Source organism: Triticum aestivum, chromosome 7D (genome assembly GCF_018294505.1).
Source record: "Triticum aestivum cultivar Chinese Spring chromosome 7D, IWGSC CS RefSeq v2.1, whole genome shotgun sequence".
NCBI lineage: Eukaryota > Viridiplantae > Streptophyta > Magnoliopsida > Poales > Poaceae > Triticum > Triticum aestivum.
Window position 1 is genome coordinate 51,675,724 of NC_057814.1, and position 15,776 is coordinate 51,691,499.

A 15,776-nucleotide genomic window follows, 5' to 3' on the forward strand; every position below is an offset into this window, starting at 1 on the left:
AAAATATCCAAACAGGAAGGTTTAGTTTGGGTTAGATGCATCTAACCCACACAAAAAATCTAACCCATCCAAAAGGTGCTTATTTGGGTTAGTTTTTCTTGGGACCACTAAAAAAACACATTTTTTTTCGCTCTCCGCGCAACAGATCTCTCCCCACTTCCTCGAAGCTTCTCGTCCTCTCCCTCCCAACCTCTCGCACCGCCCGTGAAGGCGCTTCGCCGTATCCGCGCTCCCGTCCGCCGCCGATAAGCATCCCCACCCTAACCTCCCGTTCCAACCCCCTCGTCTTCCCGGGGCCCGTCCGCCCGCCGGTAAGCAGTCGTGGCTCCTTGCGCGGCTCGTCCCCATCGGCCTCGGCCAGCGCGACTCCTTGCGCAGGGACGGCAGATTCGGTCGGCGGGCTGCGCGAGAGGCCAGCGCGGCTCCTTGCCGGGCGCGTCCCCGTCTGCCTCCGCCAAATCTGACAGGTAATAAGGTCTAAAGTAGCCAAATGATTGAGAAAGAGCATTTATTGTCAATCTAACCCTGCCATCCAAACACCTTTTTGGTTAGAGTTAGTTTAGGTTTAGAATCTAACTCTAACCTCTAACTGAGTTAGAGTATCCAAACAGGGCCATTGTTGTAAATAGTTGTGGCTCCAGTTCGTGGGTAGTCTCTCCCTGGCGTCGAGGCTGCCGGCTACCTCGGGCTAGAGTGTGTCATGCAGCAGGACACTGCAAGCCGAAGACCATCGTCTCACTCGCTCCGGAGGGGGCTGCGCGGATGGCGTCGCGTCTCATTGGAGGGAGCCAAACCGACGGCCACCACATGCTCTGTGCTAGGAGCCGACTCCACCGTCACCGTTCTCCGAGAATAGTCGGCAGCTGTGGCGAGGGCTAGTGCGTGGACCGAGATACGTAGAATTTACTCTAGGGCACTTTCCGACGACCTGATCAATCTGAACTTACAGTACCAACTCAGGGATCGTGCATACCTTGCACTCGAACCAAACCACCGAGCTATCCAGCTTTGCGCGGCCAGCGTCCTCGTTCCAAACGGCGGACTTGGTGTCGAGGCAGCTAGCTCACGTTCCCGCGTGCACGCTAGCACTTCAGTTGCTTCCTCCAGTAGAAGGAGGACGGGCCTTCCAGAACTTGTACACGGAGCTCTCCCGCTACAGCCAGCGCCGCCGCCTCGGAGATCGCCACCAGCCTAGCTTTCCGATGAGCAGGGACTTCTCCGCCGCCTTATTTCCATCCCTCCTCCTGCCGCTCCTCCCTAACCTCTCCCTCATCTCATTTTCTCCGCACAGGGAGCCATGGTGCTTACCGAGTCGCAGCTTTGTCGCCTGTTGAGTAACGTGATTGTATTAGGAAACATAGGTTAGACTAGGAATTATTCTGGCTTGCCTTGTACTCCAAGTAGATCATGTACTCCTATATATATATGTCCACGAGGCTCAAGCAATACATCGAACAATTCCATCAAATCCCCCTCTCCCTTCTAACATGGTATCTATCGCAAGTCGATCCTAAACCCTAGCCGCCGCCGCTTCCGCACCCGCGCGCCGCCCCTGGGGCGGTCGGCCTCCATGACTGCCGTCGGGGGCTGCGCCGCCCGTACCTAGGGTTCGTCCGCCGGTCGTGTTGGCCGGCTGCCCTAAAGAGTCTTTTTCCCCGAGCCTTGCTCCGGGGTTTTCTCTCTCCCGCCGGTCATCTTGACCGCGCGGTTTCTTTTTGGTTTTCCGATCTATTCTTGATCGGTTTGCGTCGCCCACCGCCGGCGTCGACCCCGAGCGCCTCTACTTCGACCCTGGCGCGACCAGCCGGTCTCTCCTCCGACCCGGCGGCCACGCGCGCCGAGACGGCCCGTCAGGGCCAGCCACCGTCCGCGCGTCGGTCCGTCCGTCGCCCTGCGCCGGCCGTCACCGCCCTGCTTCGACCGGGACACCTGCATCGCCCCGACCCGGCGGCCTTGCGCCATGCGACTGCCAATCATAGCCGTCGCTAGCGCGCTGGCCCGCCCATCGATCCACATCACCCGCCTCCGCCGCGTCTCCACGGCGGCCCGGCGGTCTACCTCGCCGGCCTCGTCCTCGGCTGCGTCGGGACGGTTGCGTCAGGCTCGTCAGCTGCCTCAACTCAGGCGCCGCTGCTCCATTGGTCGCTCGGGCCTCGCTGCCCGCGCGCCGGCGTTGCTTTCGCAGCCCGGGTGCCGGTGCTGACAAACTCATTCGCACGACGTCCCACGCTGTCCGTCGTCGCCGGCTTCATCTCGGACTCTGCCGCCACCACGCCTCCACCGAGCGGCGTCCCCGACCTCACGCGCGATCGGCTTGATCACCCGCTCGCCGCCGCGATCCGCCTCATCTACGCCGCACGACCGACCTGGCCCGTCGGTTACGCACGCCTCCGCAGGTCTCGTGAAGATCGTCCCCAAGTTCAGCGCGCCTCTCCACCGATCGAGCATCGGGCTGTCGCTGCGTCGCCCCGTCGGGCCGCAGCGCCGCCGCCCCGTGGTTCTCCTCGCGGCTACATCGACTCGTGCGTCGCCGCTGCGTCGCCCCTTCGGGCCGTAGTGTCGCGATACGCGGTCCCCGCCGCTGCCTCGAGGCCGTCCCCGCGGTTGCACCGACTGGCGAACCGCCGTTGTGTCGCCCCTTCGGGCCGCAGCGTCGCGGCCCGTGGTCCCCGCCGCCGCCCAGAGGTCTTCCCGCCGTCGCCCCGACCCGCCTACCGCCGCTGCGTCGCCTCTTCGGGCCGTAAAGCCGCGGCCCGCGGTCCACTCCGCCGTCACCGCGCATCGACTTCCCGTGGTATGCGCCGCGCCTTCTCCCTTGGCGCCGAAATGCCACCGTCCGCGTCGGTCTTCGTCACGCTGTCAGGGTTCTTCGCCTACTTCGAGCACCGCCGCCGCACTCCTAACCTAGCCACCGCCGCCGCTCTTCTTTGGCCGCCGCCGCTACCTCCGTAGCCGCCGCCGCCCGTCCACCCCCTTCGTCTTCGTCCAGCACCAGCTCGTCACCAGCGTCGCCATCATCTACCCGACCGCTTCATCTACTCCGACTACCGCGGGCGACATTGGCCCCGCGCCGATGGACGCTGCAATCGTCGTCGAGTTCTTCTCTGCTGGCCCCTCCGACTTCTCCGACATGGCGTACAGCTCGTGCAGGTCCCTCGTCTACGCATGCGCGGTGCTGGCAACACCGATGTGTGCCTTCATCCACGACGTGTCCCCGGGCCTGGCAAGCCTGGTCGGCGCTTCGTCAACTTCGTCTTCGTCCGTCTACACATGCCCAGTGCTGGCACCACCGGTGCGTGCCTTCGTCCACGATGTGTCCCCGGGCTTGGCAAACCCGCCGCGACGCGTTGTCAACAACATTTTCTTCCCGGTGCACCCCTACTTCGACACCACTGCGCCCATGCTAACTCGGCGCCCCCTTGCGCCCGCGGCTCCACGGCGACTTCCTCGACACCGGCTACCCCGACTCGACATCGACCACGACATTCTTCGCACGGCTACCTCGACCACGGCTCCACCACCCACGCTCTCGGCTACATCGACAAACGGCACAAAGGGCTACCGCCTGCTTGAGCAACCTCGTTGGTTTCCACTCCAGCCACGACTCCGCGATGCGTCGACCGTTAAGACTGTGGGGGGTGTCCGTCGGCTTGCCTTCGGATTCTTCTCCAGTCTCACCGTCTGCGTCGCTACCGTTGTGACTGCGGGGGGATGTTGAGTAACGTGATTGTATTAGGAAACATAGGTTAGATTAGGAATTATTCTGGCTTGCCTTGTACTCCAAGTAGATCATGTACTCCTATATATATGCCCACGAGGCTCAAGCAATACATCGAACAATTCCACCAAATCCCTTTCTCCCTTCTAACATCGCCGTCCCAAGCTGCCGCCGCTGCTTGCCTGCAGGTCACCCCATCGACCGGTTCGAGCACTTCGCCGCCGGAACCTGCCTATCGTCGTGGATCCAGTCCAACTCGGACCACTCTAGCAGATCGTGTCGTTTCCCTGGATCGCCTGGAGCCGTCGCCCCCACTGCATCGAACTGCGTCGAGCCCTGCAGCATTGACCCGACTGAATTGCCCTCCCTCGCCTTGCGTGGGCCGCCATAGCTGCGTTTACAATTGTTTTTTTAATTGCCATGGCCGCGTTTGTTTGTTGATAGGTGAACCAACCTTGTCTATAGAAAAAAAATATCAGACCTACATGCAATAGGAGTCCAGGGGTGGACGGATGAAAGGAATCGGATGGAAATCAAAATCGATGTGGAAAAAACTGAGACAAAATTAACATAGATCTACTTTTAAATCTTATCCGTCAATCTTTATGACTAACATGAAATCAACGGATATAAGAGGATGACTTATGGAGAACTATGAAAGCCTCCTCATTTTAATATTAGGTATAGATATAGATGTAGACTCATGTTTGCCTTAGGATATGTTATGTTACAATAACATATTATGTTACTCCAACCATCTCTCTCATCATTAAATATATGCCATGTAGCAAACTTTTCTTGGGATGTGTTATGTTACTTACTATGTTACTCCCACTATGACCAGCCTAAGCAACTCAAACCATGGGAATGGAATTTTTCACGCCCCTGATCTAGACAATTCACAAAAGATTGCATCACTGCTCACAATTTCTTAGCCATAGGAACAAACTCCAAATAGTAAACTATGTCCTCTGTCTGTCTCCTTCCTTGGCTCCATGAGGAGAGAAGGCACCGTGTGTGAAATCACGTACATGTTGAGTATATTAGGAAAAAATATATTAATATAATCCTGAGATAAATCATGATCATGACATTAACAGTGATAATTCTGTACTGATATCTAATCACGTAAGCACACATGCACACACTTAGCATAATATCGGGAAGGGAGGCACAAAGATACAATAATGAACCAATCATAGATCGATAAAACTTTTGGTCAACCGGGTTGCCATCCTTAGTCAAGTCAAGATGTCCACTAGTGGGTATGGGTGTTTACCTTTGCTTTCTTGCATGTTGAACTTCTTGAAAAGATCCTTGGTATACTTTGTTTGTGAGACAAAGGTACCTTCCTTAGTTTGTTTGATTTGCAAACCAAGGAAAATTTTGAATTCACTCATCATAGACATCTCAAACTTCTCCGACATTAGCCTTTCAAACTTTTCACTAAAATGGGGGTTAGTAGAACCAAATATGATATCATCCACATAAATTTGGCATACAAATAATTCTGCATTAACCTTTTTAGTAAAAAGAGTAGAATAAATTTTCCCAATTTCAAAGCCTTTTTCAGTGAGGAACTTGGTCAAGCATTTATACCATGCTCTATGAGCTTGTTTAAGACCATAAAGAGCTTTGTGAAGTTTGTAAACATGATTGGGTTTCTTGAGATTAACAAAACCGGGAGGTTGTTTAACATAAACCTCCTCTTCAATCTCACCATTTAGAAAAGCACTTTTAATATTCATTTGGTATAAGGTGATATCATGGTGATTGGCATAAGCAAGTAAAATTCGAATGGACTCAAGTCTAGCAACAGGGGCATATGTCTCACCATAGTCCATACCTTCGACTTGAGTGTAGCCTTGAGCAATGAGACGTGCCTTGTTGCGTACCACTTGTCCATCCTCATCTTGCTTATTTCGGAACACCCATTTTGTACGAATGATGTTTTGATCATTGCCGGGATTCTCCACTAATGTCCACACGTGGTTTCTCTCGAAGTTGTGGAGCTCTTCGTGCATAACATTTATCCAATCCGGATCCTCAAGAGCTTCCTCCACCTTCATAGGTTCAATACTAGAAATGAATGGGTAATGTTCACAAAAGTTAGCTAAACAAGTTTTAGAGCGAGTGATTCTCCCGGTTTGGATGCCATCGAAGATTTGTTCGACGGGATGATCTCTTAAGACTCTTTCTCTAACTCGTGAGAGCTTTTGCTTGGGTTGAGGTGGAACATCCTCATCATCATCTTCTTTTTCTTCATTGTTGGTGTTGTTGTCGTTCACTTGTGGAGGTGGAGAAGGAGGTCGAGGTGGATCATCTTGATGTACTTCCTCATTTCCTTCGTCTTGACGTGTTCCACTTGTGGATGCCTCCATGTCAACTTGTGGTTCACCTTGATGTGAAGTTGAGGCTTCCACTTGAATGGATGAAGTGCCCTCCTTCACCACAGGGATTTTGCAAGGCCATCTCGGTGAGACCGAGATCCGTATCGGTGTGACTAAACTGTTAGGGTTTCTGGCAGTGGCTATGTCAAATGAACTCGGTGGATCCGGGTAGAAAGAATCGGTGAGGCCGAGTTGGTATTTGGGTTTTGGACATATTTGGATGGACAAAGTGGCTGAGCGTTTTGGAGCAATATCCCTAAGCATTTGAGCAAGTAGACCATTAACCAACACATCATCCCATTTTAATAGTATTGGCTTTTCTATGGACTCAATGTGATCTTGGATCACTAAAATACAAATGAAGAGGTCTTGAGCTTTAGCCAATCTTTGTCCTTAGCATTTTGAAGGGGTCCACATCCTCTTGTCCTTGCCACTCCATTGTTGAACTCATCTGAAATATACTAGATGAAACTATTAGTCCAATTTTAGATATGTTGACCTTAATTACCAAAATCACCCAGGGAGCACTTGTGCTTTCAACTGGGGTAGGAGCTCCTCCTCGACGGTGTCACCGGCGACTCGAGTAGGCCACTGCAACTTCGAGCCGGCTCGCGGCCACACGACGGACCATCGACGGTGTAGATCCGAGCGGCTAGAGGAGGAGCCACAGCCTGCATGTGGCCTTGCGGCCCTGCCAGGGCCTTCCGGCCCGGTGCCCGGCCAGTCCATGGCGCGGCGCGGCCTCCCACAGCCGGGCGAGCTCAAGACCAACCGGATCCGCCCCAAATCCGGCCGGCGGGTGCGCAAATCAGGTGGCCGTGGTTGGGTAGCTCGGGGGCGTCGAGGGAAAGGGCTGGGCGAGCGCGCGTCCGAGCTGCATAGCTGCAATGGCAGCGGCGGCGGCGGCGAGGGAAGAGTGGGGAAGAGCGGAGAAGAGTGGAGGCGGTGCGGCCGGAGGGAGGGAGGTGGGCGGATTGAAAAAGGCGCCCCTGTGCCACCGACGGGCGGGCCAGGGGAGGACACGCGCAGACGCCCCGCCCGTCCGTGTGCTGTCCGTTTCACCCCAAAAGCGGCGAAAACTTGGGTCGGGATAGGTCAAAAGCGGACAGAAAACGGGCAAAAGTCCGTTTGCGCCCGCGCGCTGGGCCGTCTGGTTCATCCGTTTTACCCCCAAACGAACGCACGCTGACAGGATGGGTTCGCAGGGTGGAGTTGGCCTGACGCTCCAGATTCATCGATGCAATAACTTCGAAGCGACTGCTGCTCCCGCTCGGCCTCGTCTCTTCGAGGAGCTGCGCAAGGCACGCACTATGCGGTGGTAACGCAGCACGTTCGGCAGAGTCGACGTGCGATGGAGCGGCGAGCCCAGCTAGCTACTCCCTTCGTCCGGGTTTATTAGGCCTCTTAGCATCACAAGCATGTCTCTTTTTATAAGGCCTCGCTTTGGAAAGGTGCATGCATGCAACCTTTCATTGGTTGCATTGAAAGCCATTGTTGTTGGTGCCATGACTGGAAAATTAATACACTTCATGCGTGCTTTATCATTGGCTGCATGCATGTGAGAGAGTGTATTGGGAGTGGAATGAAAGAATTAATGTGAGCAAATTACTATATGTCTTGGTTTGAGAGAAGTTGTCTTTAGGCCTAGCTAGCCGTAGCCTGTTGCTTGTGAAAACACGAGTGGAAGACAGGTTGATTGGACAAGGCATGGAGGAGGTGAGGTGTGAGCCAGGCAGGCAGGGAGGCAGGTGCGTCCAGCAAGTGATTCTACTGCTCTTGGGCAGGAGTAGTAGTAGTGAATGCTGCGCCTGGCAAAGTGGCAAGTGCAAGTGCAAAGCCCGCGGGACATTGGGTTGCTACCGCATCTATGCACGGTAATTCAATTCGAAGGCCGGGCTCGTCTACTACACTGGCGCGTATGACGTCTATATAAAACACGAGTGCTCCATCAGTCCTTCCACCTCCACTCCTCCTCCCACTTCCATCAAAGTGAGCTAGCTAGCAACCCTGTCCGAGCCACCCGGCCGAGCGTGTTCAGGAGGCGATGGCGGGGAGGCAGCCGGACCATGAAGACCAACAGCGGTTGGCGGGCAACAAGCGGGGCGCCCTAATAGTAGCGATGAGGGAGACGGCAGCGATGAGTCCCATGGATGGCCTAGGTAAGCAACGTTTTCCCTTTTTGCATGCATTTTCCTGTGCATAAATAGCTCACGTAGTAACCATGTTGAGTGGTATAGCATATCTTGATGGCCTACTCAACGCCTTGGCCACCGCCGACGAAGGCAAGGCCGAGGCCACTCTGGGCTACAAGGAGGCATTTGAGGTGCAGAAGAGGCTACTGGAGTGTCAGGACGAGGCGAGGGCCCTGCAGGAGAAGGCGGAGGACTGCCTGGTTAGGATGAAGCTCGCAGCCAAGACGGCGGAGGAGGCATGGAACGAGGGGAAACATCTGGAAGGCTTCGAGGCCGCCTACCTCGCCATGAAGGTGGCACGGGAGAAGGAGGGGCTTCTGAAAGAGCGTGAGATCCTCACCAAGAAGCTTGAGCTTGCCCGGTTGGACAGAGAGTTGGTTCTCGGCATGAATGTGCGGTAACTCTGCTGTTGGCCTGTGTGCCTGGGTAATTTGTGCGCCATATGTCTATTGATAGGCTTTTCTGGTTGATGATAATGCCTCGGACTTGCTCTTTCTATTTCCCTTTTCATGTATCTCTTGCTGTCTGAATATTGTATTTTCGTAATCCAACTAATGAAAAGAGGGAAGCCCGGTGCCAAAGAAAAATGAGCGTAGGTCAGCCGTAAGCCGCAGGCCCGGTCCTGAGATCTCGGGGCCCGGGGCAAGATAACAAAATGGGCCCTAAACCCACATACTTTTTTTTCTATTTCAAATGCAAGTGAATACTCATGACACTAGAACTTATGTTGCCTTGTCATGTCGACTATTTAGAAAAACTGGGGTCATAATCATTCACATAAAATTTGGTCGCTCTTGTTAATCAATAGTTGTATATTTTTTCCATTAGGTGAATTAACCTTCGGTGCCAACTAATATTTTTATCATCCTATAACTTTTCGCTAGGTTGTTATTCAACAGTAACTAACTAAAGCTAATTCCTCAAAAACCCTAGCAGAAGTACTTACTTTATTTGCGGGGAATTAGTAGATGTACTTTTCTGGCACTCAATAAACTCATTTGCATGTTCTCTTTTTTCTTCTCATTGTTAGATGATATTTTCCAGATAAAATCTTGCTAAATTAATAGAATTCTTGCTACTAGTTAGCACACAAACATACAATACAAGAAATTAAGAACACTGCCGATTGAATACTATATAAATAGTAAGAAAGAGGCATGGAGCGATGTACCTGGATGGCTAGAAATTAAAAATTGCAAGCTTTTGCTTCTGCTTGCTAGTCATGAACAGAAGCCCCAGTTTCCATTTTCTATTCCCAAACAATACAAGAAATTAGAGTGTGAGAGAGATATGTACGAGGATTAACTTCACGAACCGAGCAATCTGACATGACTAAAAAGAGGAGATTTGCGTTGAAGAGGAGGTTAATGGAATCTTCGAAAATCACAAGTAGATGACGCAGGCGACCTTGGCAATAGCATCGCTGTTTCGTTCCAGAGATGAAGTAGAAAGACGAGAAGACCACGCGCGTGCGGTAAGGCCGGAATTAATCGATCTGTTATAGTTCTTTCCCTTTTTGAGAATCAGTCAATCTGTTACATGGAAAAGACTTATTTCCTAAACATCACGCATGCAAAAAATCAGTCGATATGTAACATACAAAATAATCCATGACCTTTTTAAGAATCAGTCAATCTGTTAACATGGGAAAGAATTCTTTCCTAAAAATCACAAGTGTTTCCTAAATATCCCAACGTAAGGGAACAAAGTGATTAGTCATCGGGGGCCCGGGGCGGCCGCCCCCTCTGCCCCCCCTCAGGGCCGGCCCTGGTAAGCCGCTAGAAATGCATGTCTGTTCCGAGAGAGATTCAGTTAGCATCACTACTATAGCTACCACTCCCTTCATTCCTACATATAAGATGTTTTAGCTTTTCTCTATTTTCTCAGATTCACATACATCTATAAGCGTTTTAGTGTGTATGCTCACTCATTTTAGTTTGTTTATAGTCCACATTGCAATGTCTCAACCATGTTATAGTTAGAAACGGAGGGAGTAGACATTTGATGGGTCTCTGTGTATTCGGCTGGAAACTTGGCTTCACTCCTTGCATGTTAATTATCACTTGGTTTTTAGTGCAACCGATGGACGGCATGTAGCAGTCTGCTTTTTATTTTTTTTAAAGAGGGCCCTCCGATTGTCATTATCAGAAATCACGTGTCTTTGTTACAAAGCTAAAAGCAACAAACTGAGTCGACAAGAGCAAATGAAGGACGGGCTCCATGGTGAACTATTAAAAAAAATACATATTTCGACATCACACAAAAAAACATTTTTTTACATACACAAATACATATATAAAACTTTCAGGAAACTTGCCATGCAAAAAGAACGTTCAGGAATTTTTTTCATAATAATATACTTTCATACGTGATTTATACAAAAAAACAAATACATACATGAAAATGGGCTCTCTTTTTTGTTGTTGGGCCCGGATTTTTTTGTGCAGCTTGCACATCATAATATTTTTTGAACGAAATTTTACAGATACATCATGAATATGTATAAGCTTTCACAAAATTCTTTGGGATTTTTTCAAAACTTAAAAATAGCATCTTTGAAATAAAATCCACAATGTACCCATCCATTGAAACTTCGCACTCCAAACTGACAAGACGACGCTAAGAGCAACTTTAGCAGACCCCGCAAAAATACGACCCGCAAAACGCGTTTGCGGGTTCACGAAGATCGCTTTTGCGGGTCAAAAACATACGCGGCCGAGCAGAATCCGTATCTAAACCTGCATAATTTAAAAAAATACTTTCGCGGGAGAAATTGCACAAACATAGTTCATCACATACTACATTGTTCAGCGCATACTACATAGTTCATCACAAACTACAAGCATAGTTATACTACATACTACGTTAAACTAGTACTAGGGGGTCCGATCTGACGGCGGCGAGGTCGCGGCAACTGGCGGACGACGCCGTGGAGGAGCCGGACGCTCAATCCTCCTCGCCGGAGCTGCAGAGATCGACGTACTTCTCCGCCTGCTCCGCGCGGATGCCGCGCCACTCGTCAGCCTTCTCGTTGTCGGCGACCGCTTGCCGCCACTCGAGGGCTTCGAGCTCCTCGGCGTGGCGCCGACGCTCCTCCTCCTCGCGCACGCTCTGCTCGGCGATGGCGGCGGCGACGGCGTCGAACTCCGCGACGTAGTCCTCGGGCCCGACGACTCCGCGGCGGCCGAGCGGAGCGGGCTCCTCCTTCACCGGCCGAGCGAACGACGCCGGCGGCTCCGGCTCCTCCTCCTCGTCCGACCACTCCCTCTTCACGGGGAGGAAGCCCGCGGCGGAGGAGGAGGAGGATCCGGCGTACGAAGAACGCACGGAGGAGAACGACGCGCCCCGGCGGTCGTACTCCACCGTCTCGTGGCGGTCGAAGCTCGCCGGCAGCGAAAGCCCGCGGTTGGTCCACTTCCTCGCGCCGCGCTTCCTCGCGCCGTCGGACCAGACGCACCGCTCGCGCTCCGGGTCCCTCTCACGGCCGGATCTGCTGCCGGAGTCGCGTCCGGAGCTCCACATTCGCCCCCACATGGCGGCTGGAGGCGGGGCGGAGGGTCGCCGGCGGCGAGAAATTGGGAGAGGAGAAAGGGGAATCGGGTGGCTCGCGGCGGTGGGGGGTGCTACCTCTTGAGCACTGCGTTGGTTTTCCCTTGAAGAGGAAAGGGTGATGCAGTAAAGCAGCATAAGTATTTCCCTCAGTTTTTGAGAGCAAAGGTATCAATCCAGTAGGAGGCCACGCACGAGTCCCTCGCACCTACACAAACAAATAAAAACCTCGCAACCAACGCAATAAAGGGGTTGTCAATCCCTTCACGGTCACTTACGAAAGTGAGATCTGATAGATATGATAAGATAATATTATTGGTATTTTTATAATAAAGATGCAAAGTAAAATAAAAGGCAATAAAAATAGCAAAGTGTTGGAATATTAATATGATGGAAAATAGACCCCGGGGCCATAGGTTTCACTAGTGGCTTCTATCGAGAGCATAAGTATTACGGTGGGTGAACAAATTACTGTTGAGCAATTGATAGAATTGAGCATAGTTATGAGAATATCTAGGTATGATCATGTATATAGGCATCACGTCCGAGACAAGTAGACCGACTCCTTCCTGCATCTACTACTATTACTCCACACATCGACCGCTATCCAGCATGCATCTAGAGTATTAAGTTCATAAGAACAGAGTAACGCTTTAAGCAAGATGACATGATGTAGAGGGATAAACTCATGCAATATGATATAAACCCCATCTTGTTATCCTCGATGGCAACAATACAATACGTGCCTTGCTGCCCCTGCTGTCACTGGGAAAGGACACCGCAAGATTGAACCCAAAGCTAAGCACTTCTCCCAATGCAAGAAAGATCAATCTAGTAGGCCAAACCAAACTGATAATTCGAAGAGACTTGCAAAGATAACCAATCATACATAAAAGAATTCAGAGAATATTCAAATATTGTTCATAGATAAACTTGATCATAAACCCACAATTCATCGGTCTCCACAAACACACCGCAAAAGAAGATTACATCGAATAGATCTCCACGAGAATCCTGGAGAACTTTGTATTGAGATCCAAAGAGAGAGAAGAAGCCATCTAGCTAATAACTATGGACCCGAAGGTCTGAGGTAAACTACTCACACATCATCGGAGAGGCTATGGTGTTGATGTAGAAGCCCTCCGTGATCAATGCCCCCTCCGGCAGGACGCCGGAAAAGGCCCCAAGATGGGATCTCACGGGTACAGAAGGTTGCGGCGGTGGAATTAGGTTTTCGTGGATGCTTCTGTTGGTTTGGGGGTACGTAGGTATATATAGGAGGAAGAAGTACGTCGGTGGAGCAACGTGGGCCCCATGAGGGTGGAGGGCGCGCCCAGGGGGGTAGGCACGCCCCCCTACCTCGTGCCCTCTTGGTTGCTTTCTTGACGTAGAGTCCAAGTCCTCTGGATCACGTTTGTTCCAAAAATCACGTTCCCGAAGGTTTCATTCCGTTTGGACTCCGTTTGATATTCTTTTTCTGCGAAACACTGAAATAGGCAAAAAAACAGCAATTTGGGCTGGGCCTCCGGTTAATAAGTTAGTCCCAAAAATAATATAAAGTGTATAACAAATCCCATTAATCATCCAAAATAGAATATAATATAGCATGAAGCAATAAAAAATTATAGATACGTTGGAGATGTATCAAGCATCCCCAAGCTTAATTCCTGCTCGTCCTCGAGTAGGTAAATGATAAAAACAGATTTTTTGATGCGAAATGCTACTTGGCATAAATTTTAATGTAATTATCTTAATTGTGATATGAATGTTCAGATCCGAAAGATTCAAGATAAAAGTTTAATATTGACATAAAAATAATAATACTTCAAGCATACTAACTAAGCAATCATGTCTTCTCAAAATAACATGGCCAAAGAAAGTTATCCCTACAAAATCATATAGTCTGGCTATGCTCTATCTTCACCACACAAAGTATTTAAATCATGCACAACCCCGATGACAAGCCAAGCAATTGTTTCATACTTTTGGTGTTCTCAAACTTTTTCAATCTTCACGCAATAGATGAGCCTGAGCCATGGATATAGCACTATATGTGGAATAGAATGGTGGTTGTGGAGAAGACAAAGAAGGGAGAAGATAGTCTCACATCAACTAGGCGTATCAACGGGCTATGGAGATGCCCATCAATTGATATCAATGTGAGTGAGTTGGGATTGCCATGCAACGGATGCACTAGAGCTATAAGTATATGAAAGCTCAACAAAAGAAACTAAGTGGGTGTGCATCCAACTCGCTTGCTCACGAAGACCTAGGGCATTTTGAGGAAGCCCATCATTGGAATATACAAGCCAAGTTCTATAATGAAAAATTCCCACTAGTATATGAAAGTGATATCATAGGAGACTCTCTATCATGAAGATCATGGTGCTACTTTGAAGCACAAGTGTGGTAAAAGGATAGTAACATTGTCTCTTCTCTCTTTTTCTCTCATTTTTTTATTTTTTATTTGGGCCTTTTCTCTTCTTTTTATGGCCTCTTTTTATTTTATTTTATTTTCGTCCGGAGTCTCATCCCGACTTGTGGGGCAATCATAGTTTCCATCATCCTTTCCTCACTTGGGACAATGCTCTAATAATGATGATCATCATACTTTTTTTTACTTACAACTCAACAATTACAACTCAATACTTAGAACAACAATATGACTCTATGTGAATGCCTCCGGCGGTGTACCGGGATATGCAATGAATCAAGAGTGACATGTATGAAAGAATTATGAACGGTGGCTTTGCCACAAATACGATGTCAACTACATGATCATGCAAAGCAATATGACAATGATGGAGCGTGTCATAATAAACGTAACAGTGGTAAGTTGCATGGCAATATATCTCGGAATGGCTATGGAAATGCCATGATAGGTAGGTATGGTGGCTGTTTTGAGGAAGGTATATGATGGGTGTATGATACCGACGAAAAGTGCGCGGTATTAGAGAGGATAGCAATGGTGGAAGGATGAGAGTGCGTATAATCCATGGACTCAACATTAGTCATAAAGAACTCATATATTTATTGCAAAAATCTACAAGTTATCAAAGCAAAGTATTACGCGCATGCTCCTAGGGGGATAGATTGGTAGGAAAAGACCATCGCTCGTCCCCGACCGCCACTCATAAGGAAGACAATCAATATATAAATCATGCTCCGACTTCATCACATAACTGTTCACCATACTTGCATGCTACGGGAATCACAAAATTTAACGCAAATATTTCTCAAATCCACAACTACTCAACTAGCATGACTCTAATATCACCATCTTTATGTCTCAAAACAATTATCAAGCATCCAACTTCTCATAGTATTCAACACACTCATAAGATAATTTTTTACTAATCTTGAATGCCTATCATAATTAAAGCAAATTACCACGCTGTTTGGTAGGACTGTCAAAATAATCTAATGAAGCATGAGATAACAATAGTTTCTATAAAACAAATCCACCACCGTGCTCTAAAAGATATAAGTGAAGCACTAGAGCAAAAACTATATAGCTCAAAAGATATAAGTGAAGCACATAGAATATTCTAATAAATTCCGAATCAAGTGTGTCTCTCTCAAAAGGTGTGTACAGCAAGTATGATTGTGATAAACTAACAAATAAAGACTCAAATAATACAAGACACTCCAAGCAAAACACATATCATGTGGTGAATAAAAATATAGCTCCAAGTAAAGTTTCCGATGGAAGTAGACGAAAGAGGGGATGCCTTCCGGGGCATCCCCAAGCTTTGGCTTGTTTGTGTCCTTAGATTATCTTGGGGTGCCATGGGAATCCCCAAGCTTAGGATCTTGCCGCTCCTTGTTCCATAATCCATCAAATCTTTTACCCAAAACTTGAAAACTTCACAACACAAAACTTAGCAGAAAATCTCGTGAGCTCCTTTAGCGAAAGAAAACAAAACA

The 15,776-nt window shown here is 49.3% G+C and overlaps 1 protein-coding gene across 1 annotated transcript; it reads left to right on the plus strand.

The window, feature by feature from the left end:
• Positions 1 to 7,998: 7,998 nt before the first annotated feature.
• Positions 7,999 to 8,876, plus strand: LOC123168042 (uncharacterized). Its single transcript, XM_044585907.1, has 2 exons — positions 7,999 to 8,267; positions 8,346 to 8,876. Exons 1-2 carry the CDS (start codon positions 8,153 to 8,155, stop codon positions 8,699 to 8,701), a joined length of 471 nt encoding a protein of 156 aa, XP_044441842.1. The 5' UTR covers positions 7,999 to 8,152; the 3' UTR covers positions 8,702 to 8,876.
• Positions 8,877 to 15,776: the final 6,900 nt, after the last annotated feature.

Excerpts from the sequence above, each read along its gene's own strand:
- LOC123168042 (XM_044585907.1), top strand. The coding sequence starts at position 8,153 with ATGGCGGGGAGGCAGCCGGACCATGAAGACCAACAGCGGTTGGCGGGC. Across the intron at positions 8,268-8,345 it reads GAGTCCCATGGATGGCCTAG|CATATCTTGATGGCCTACTC; the intron begins GTAAGCAACGTT and ends TGAGTGGTATAG.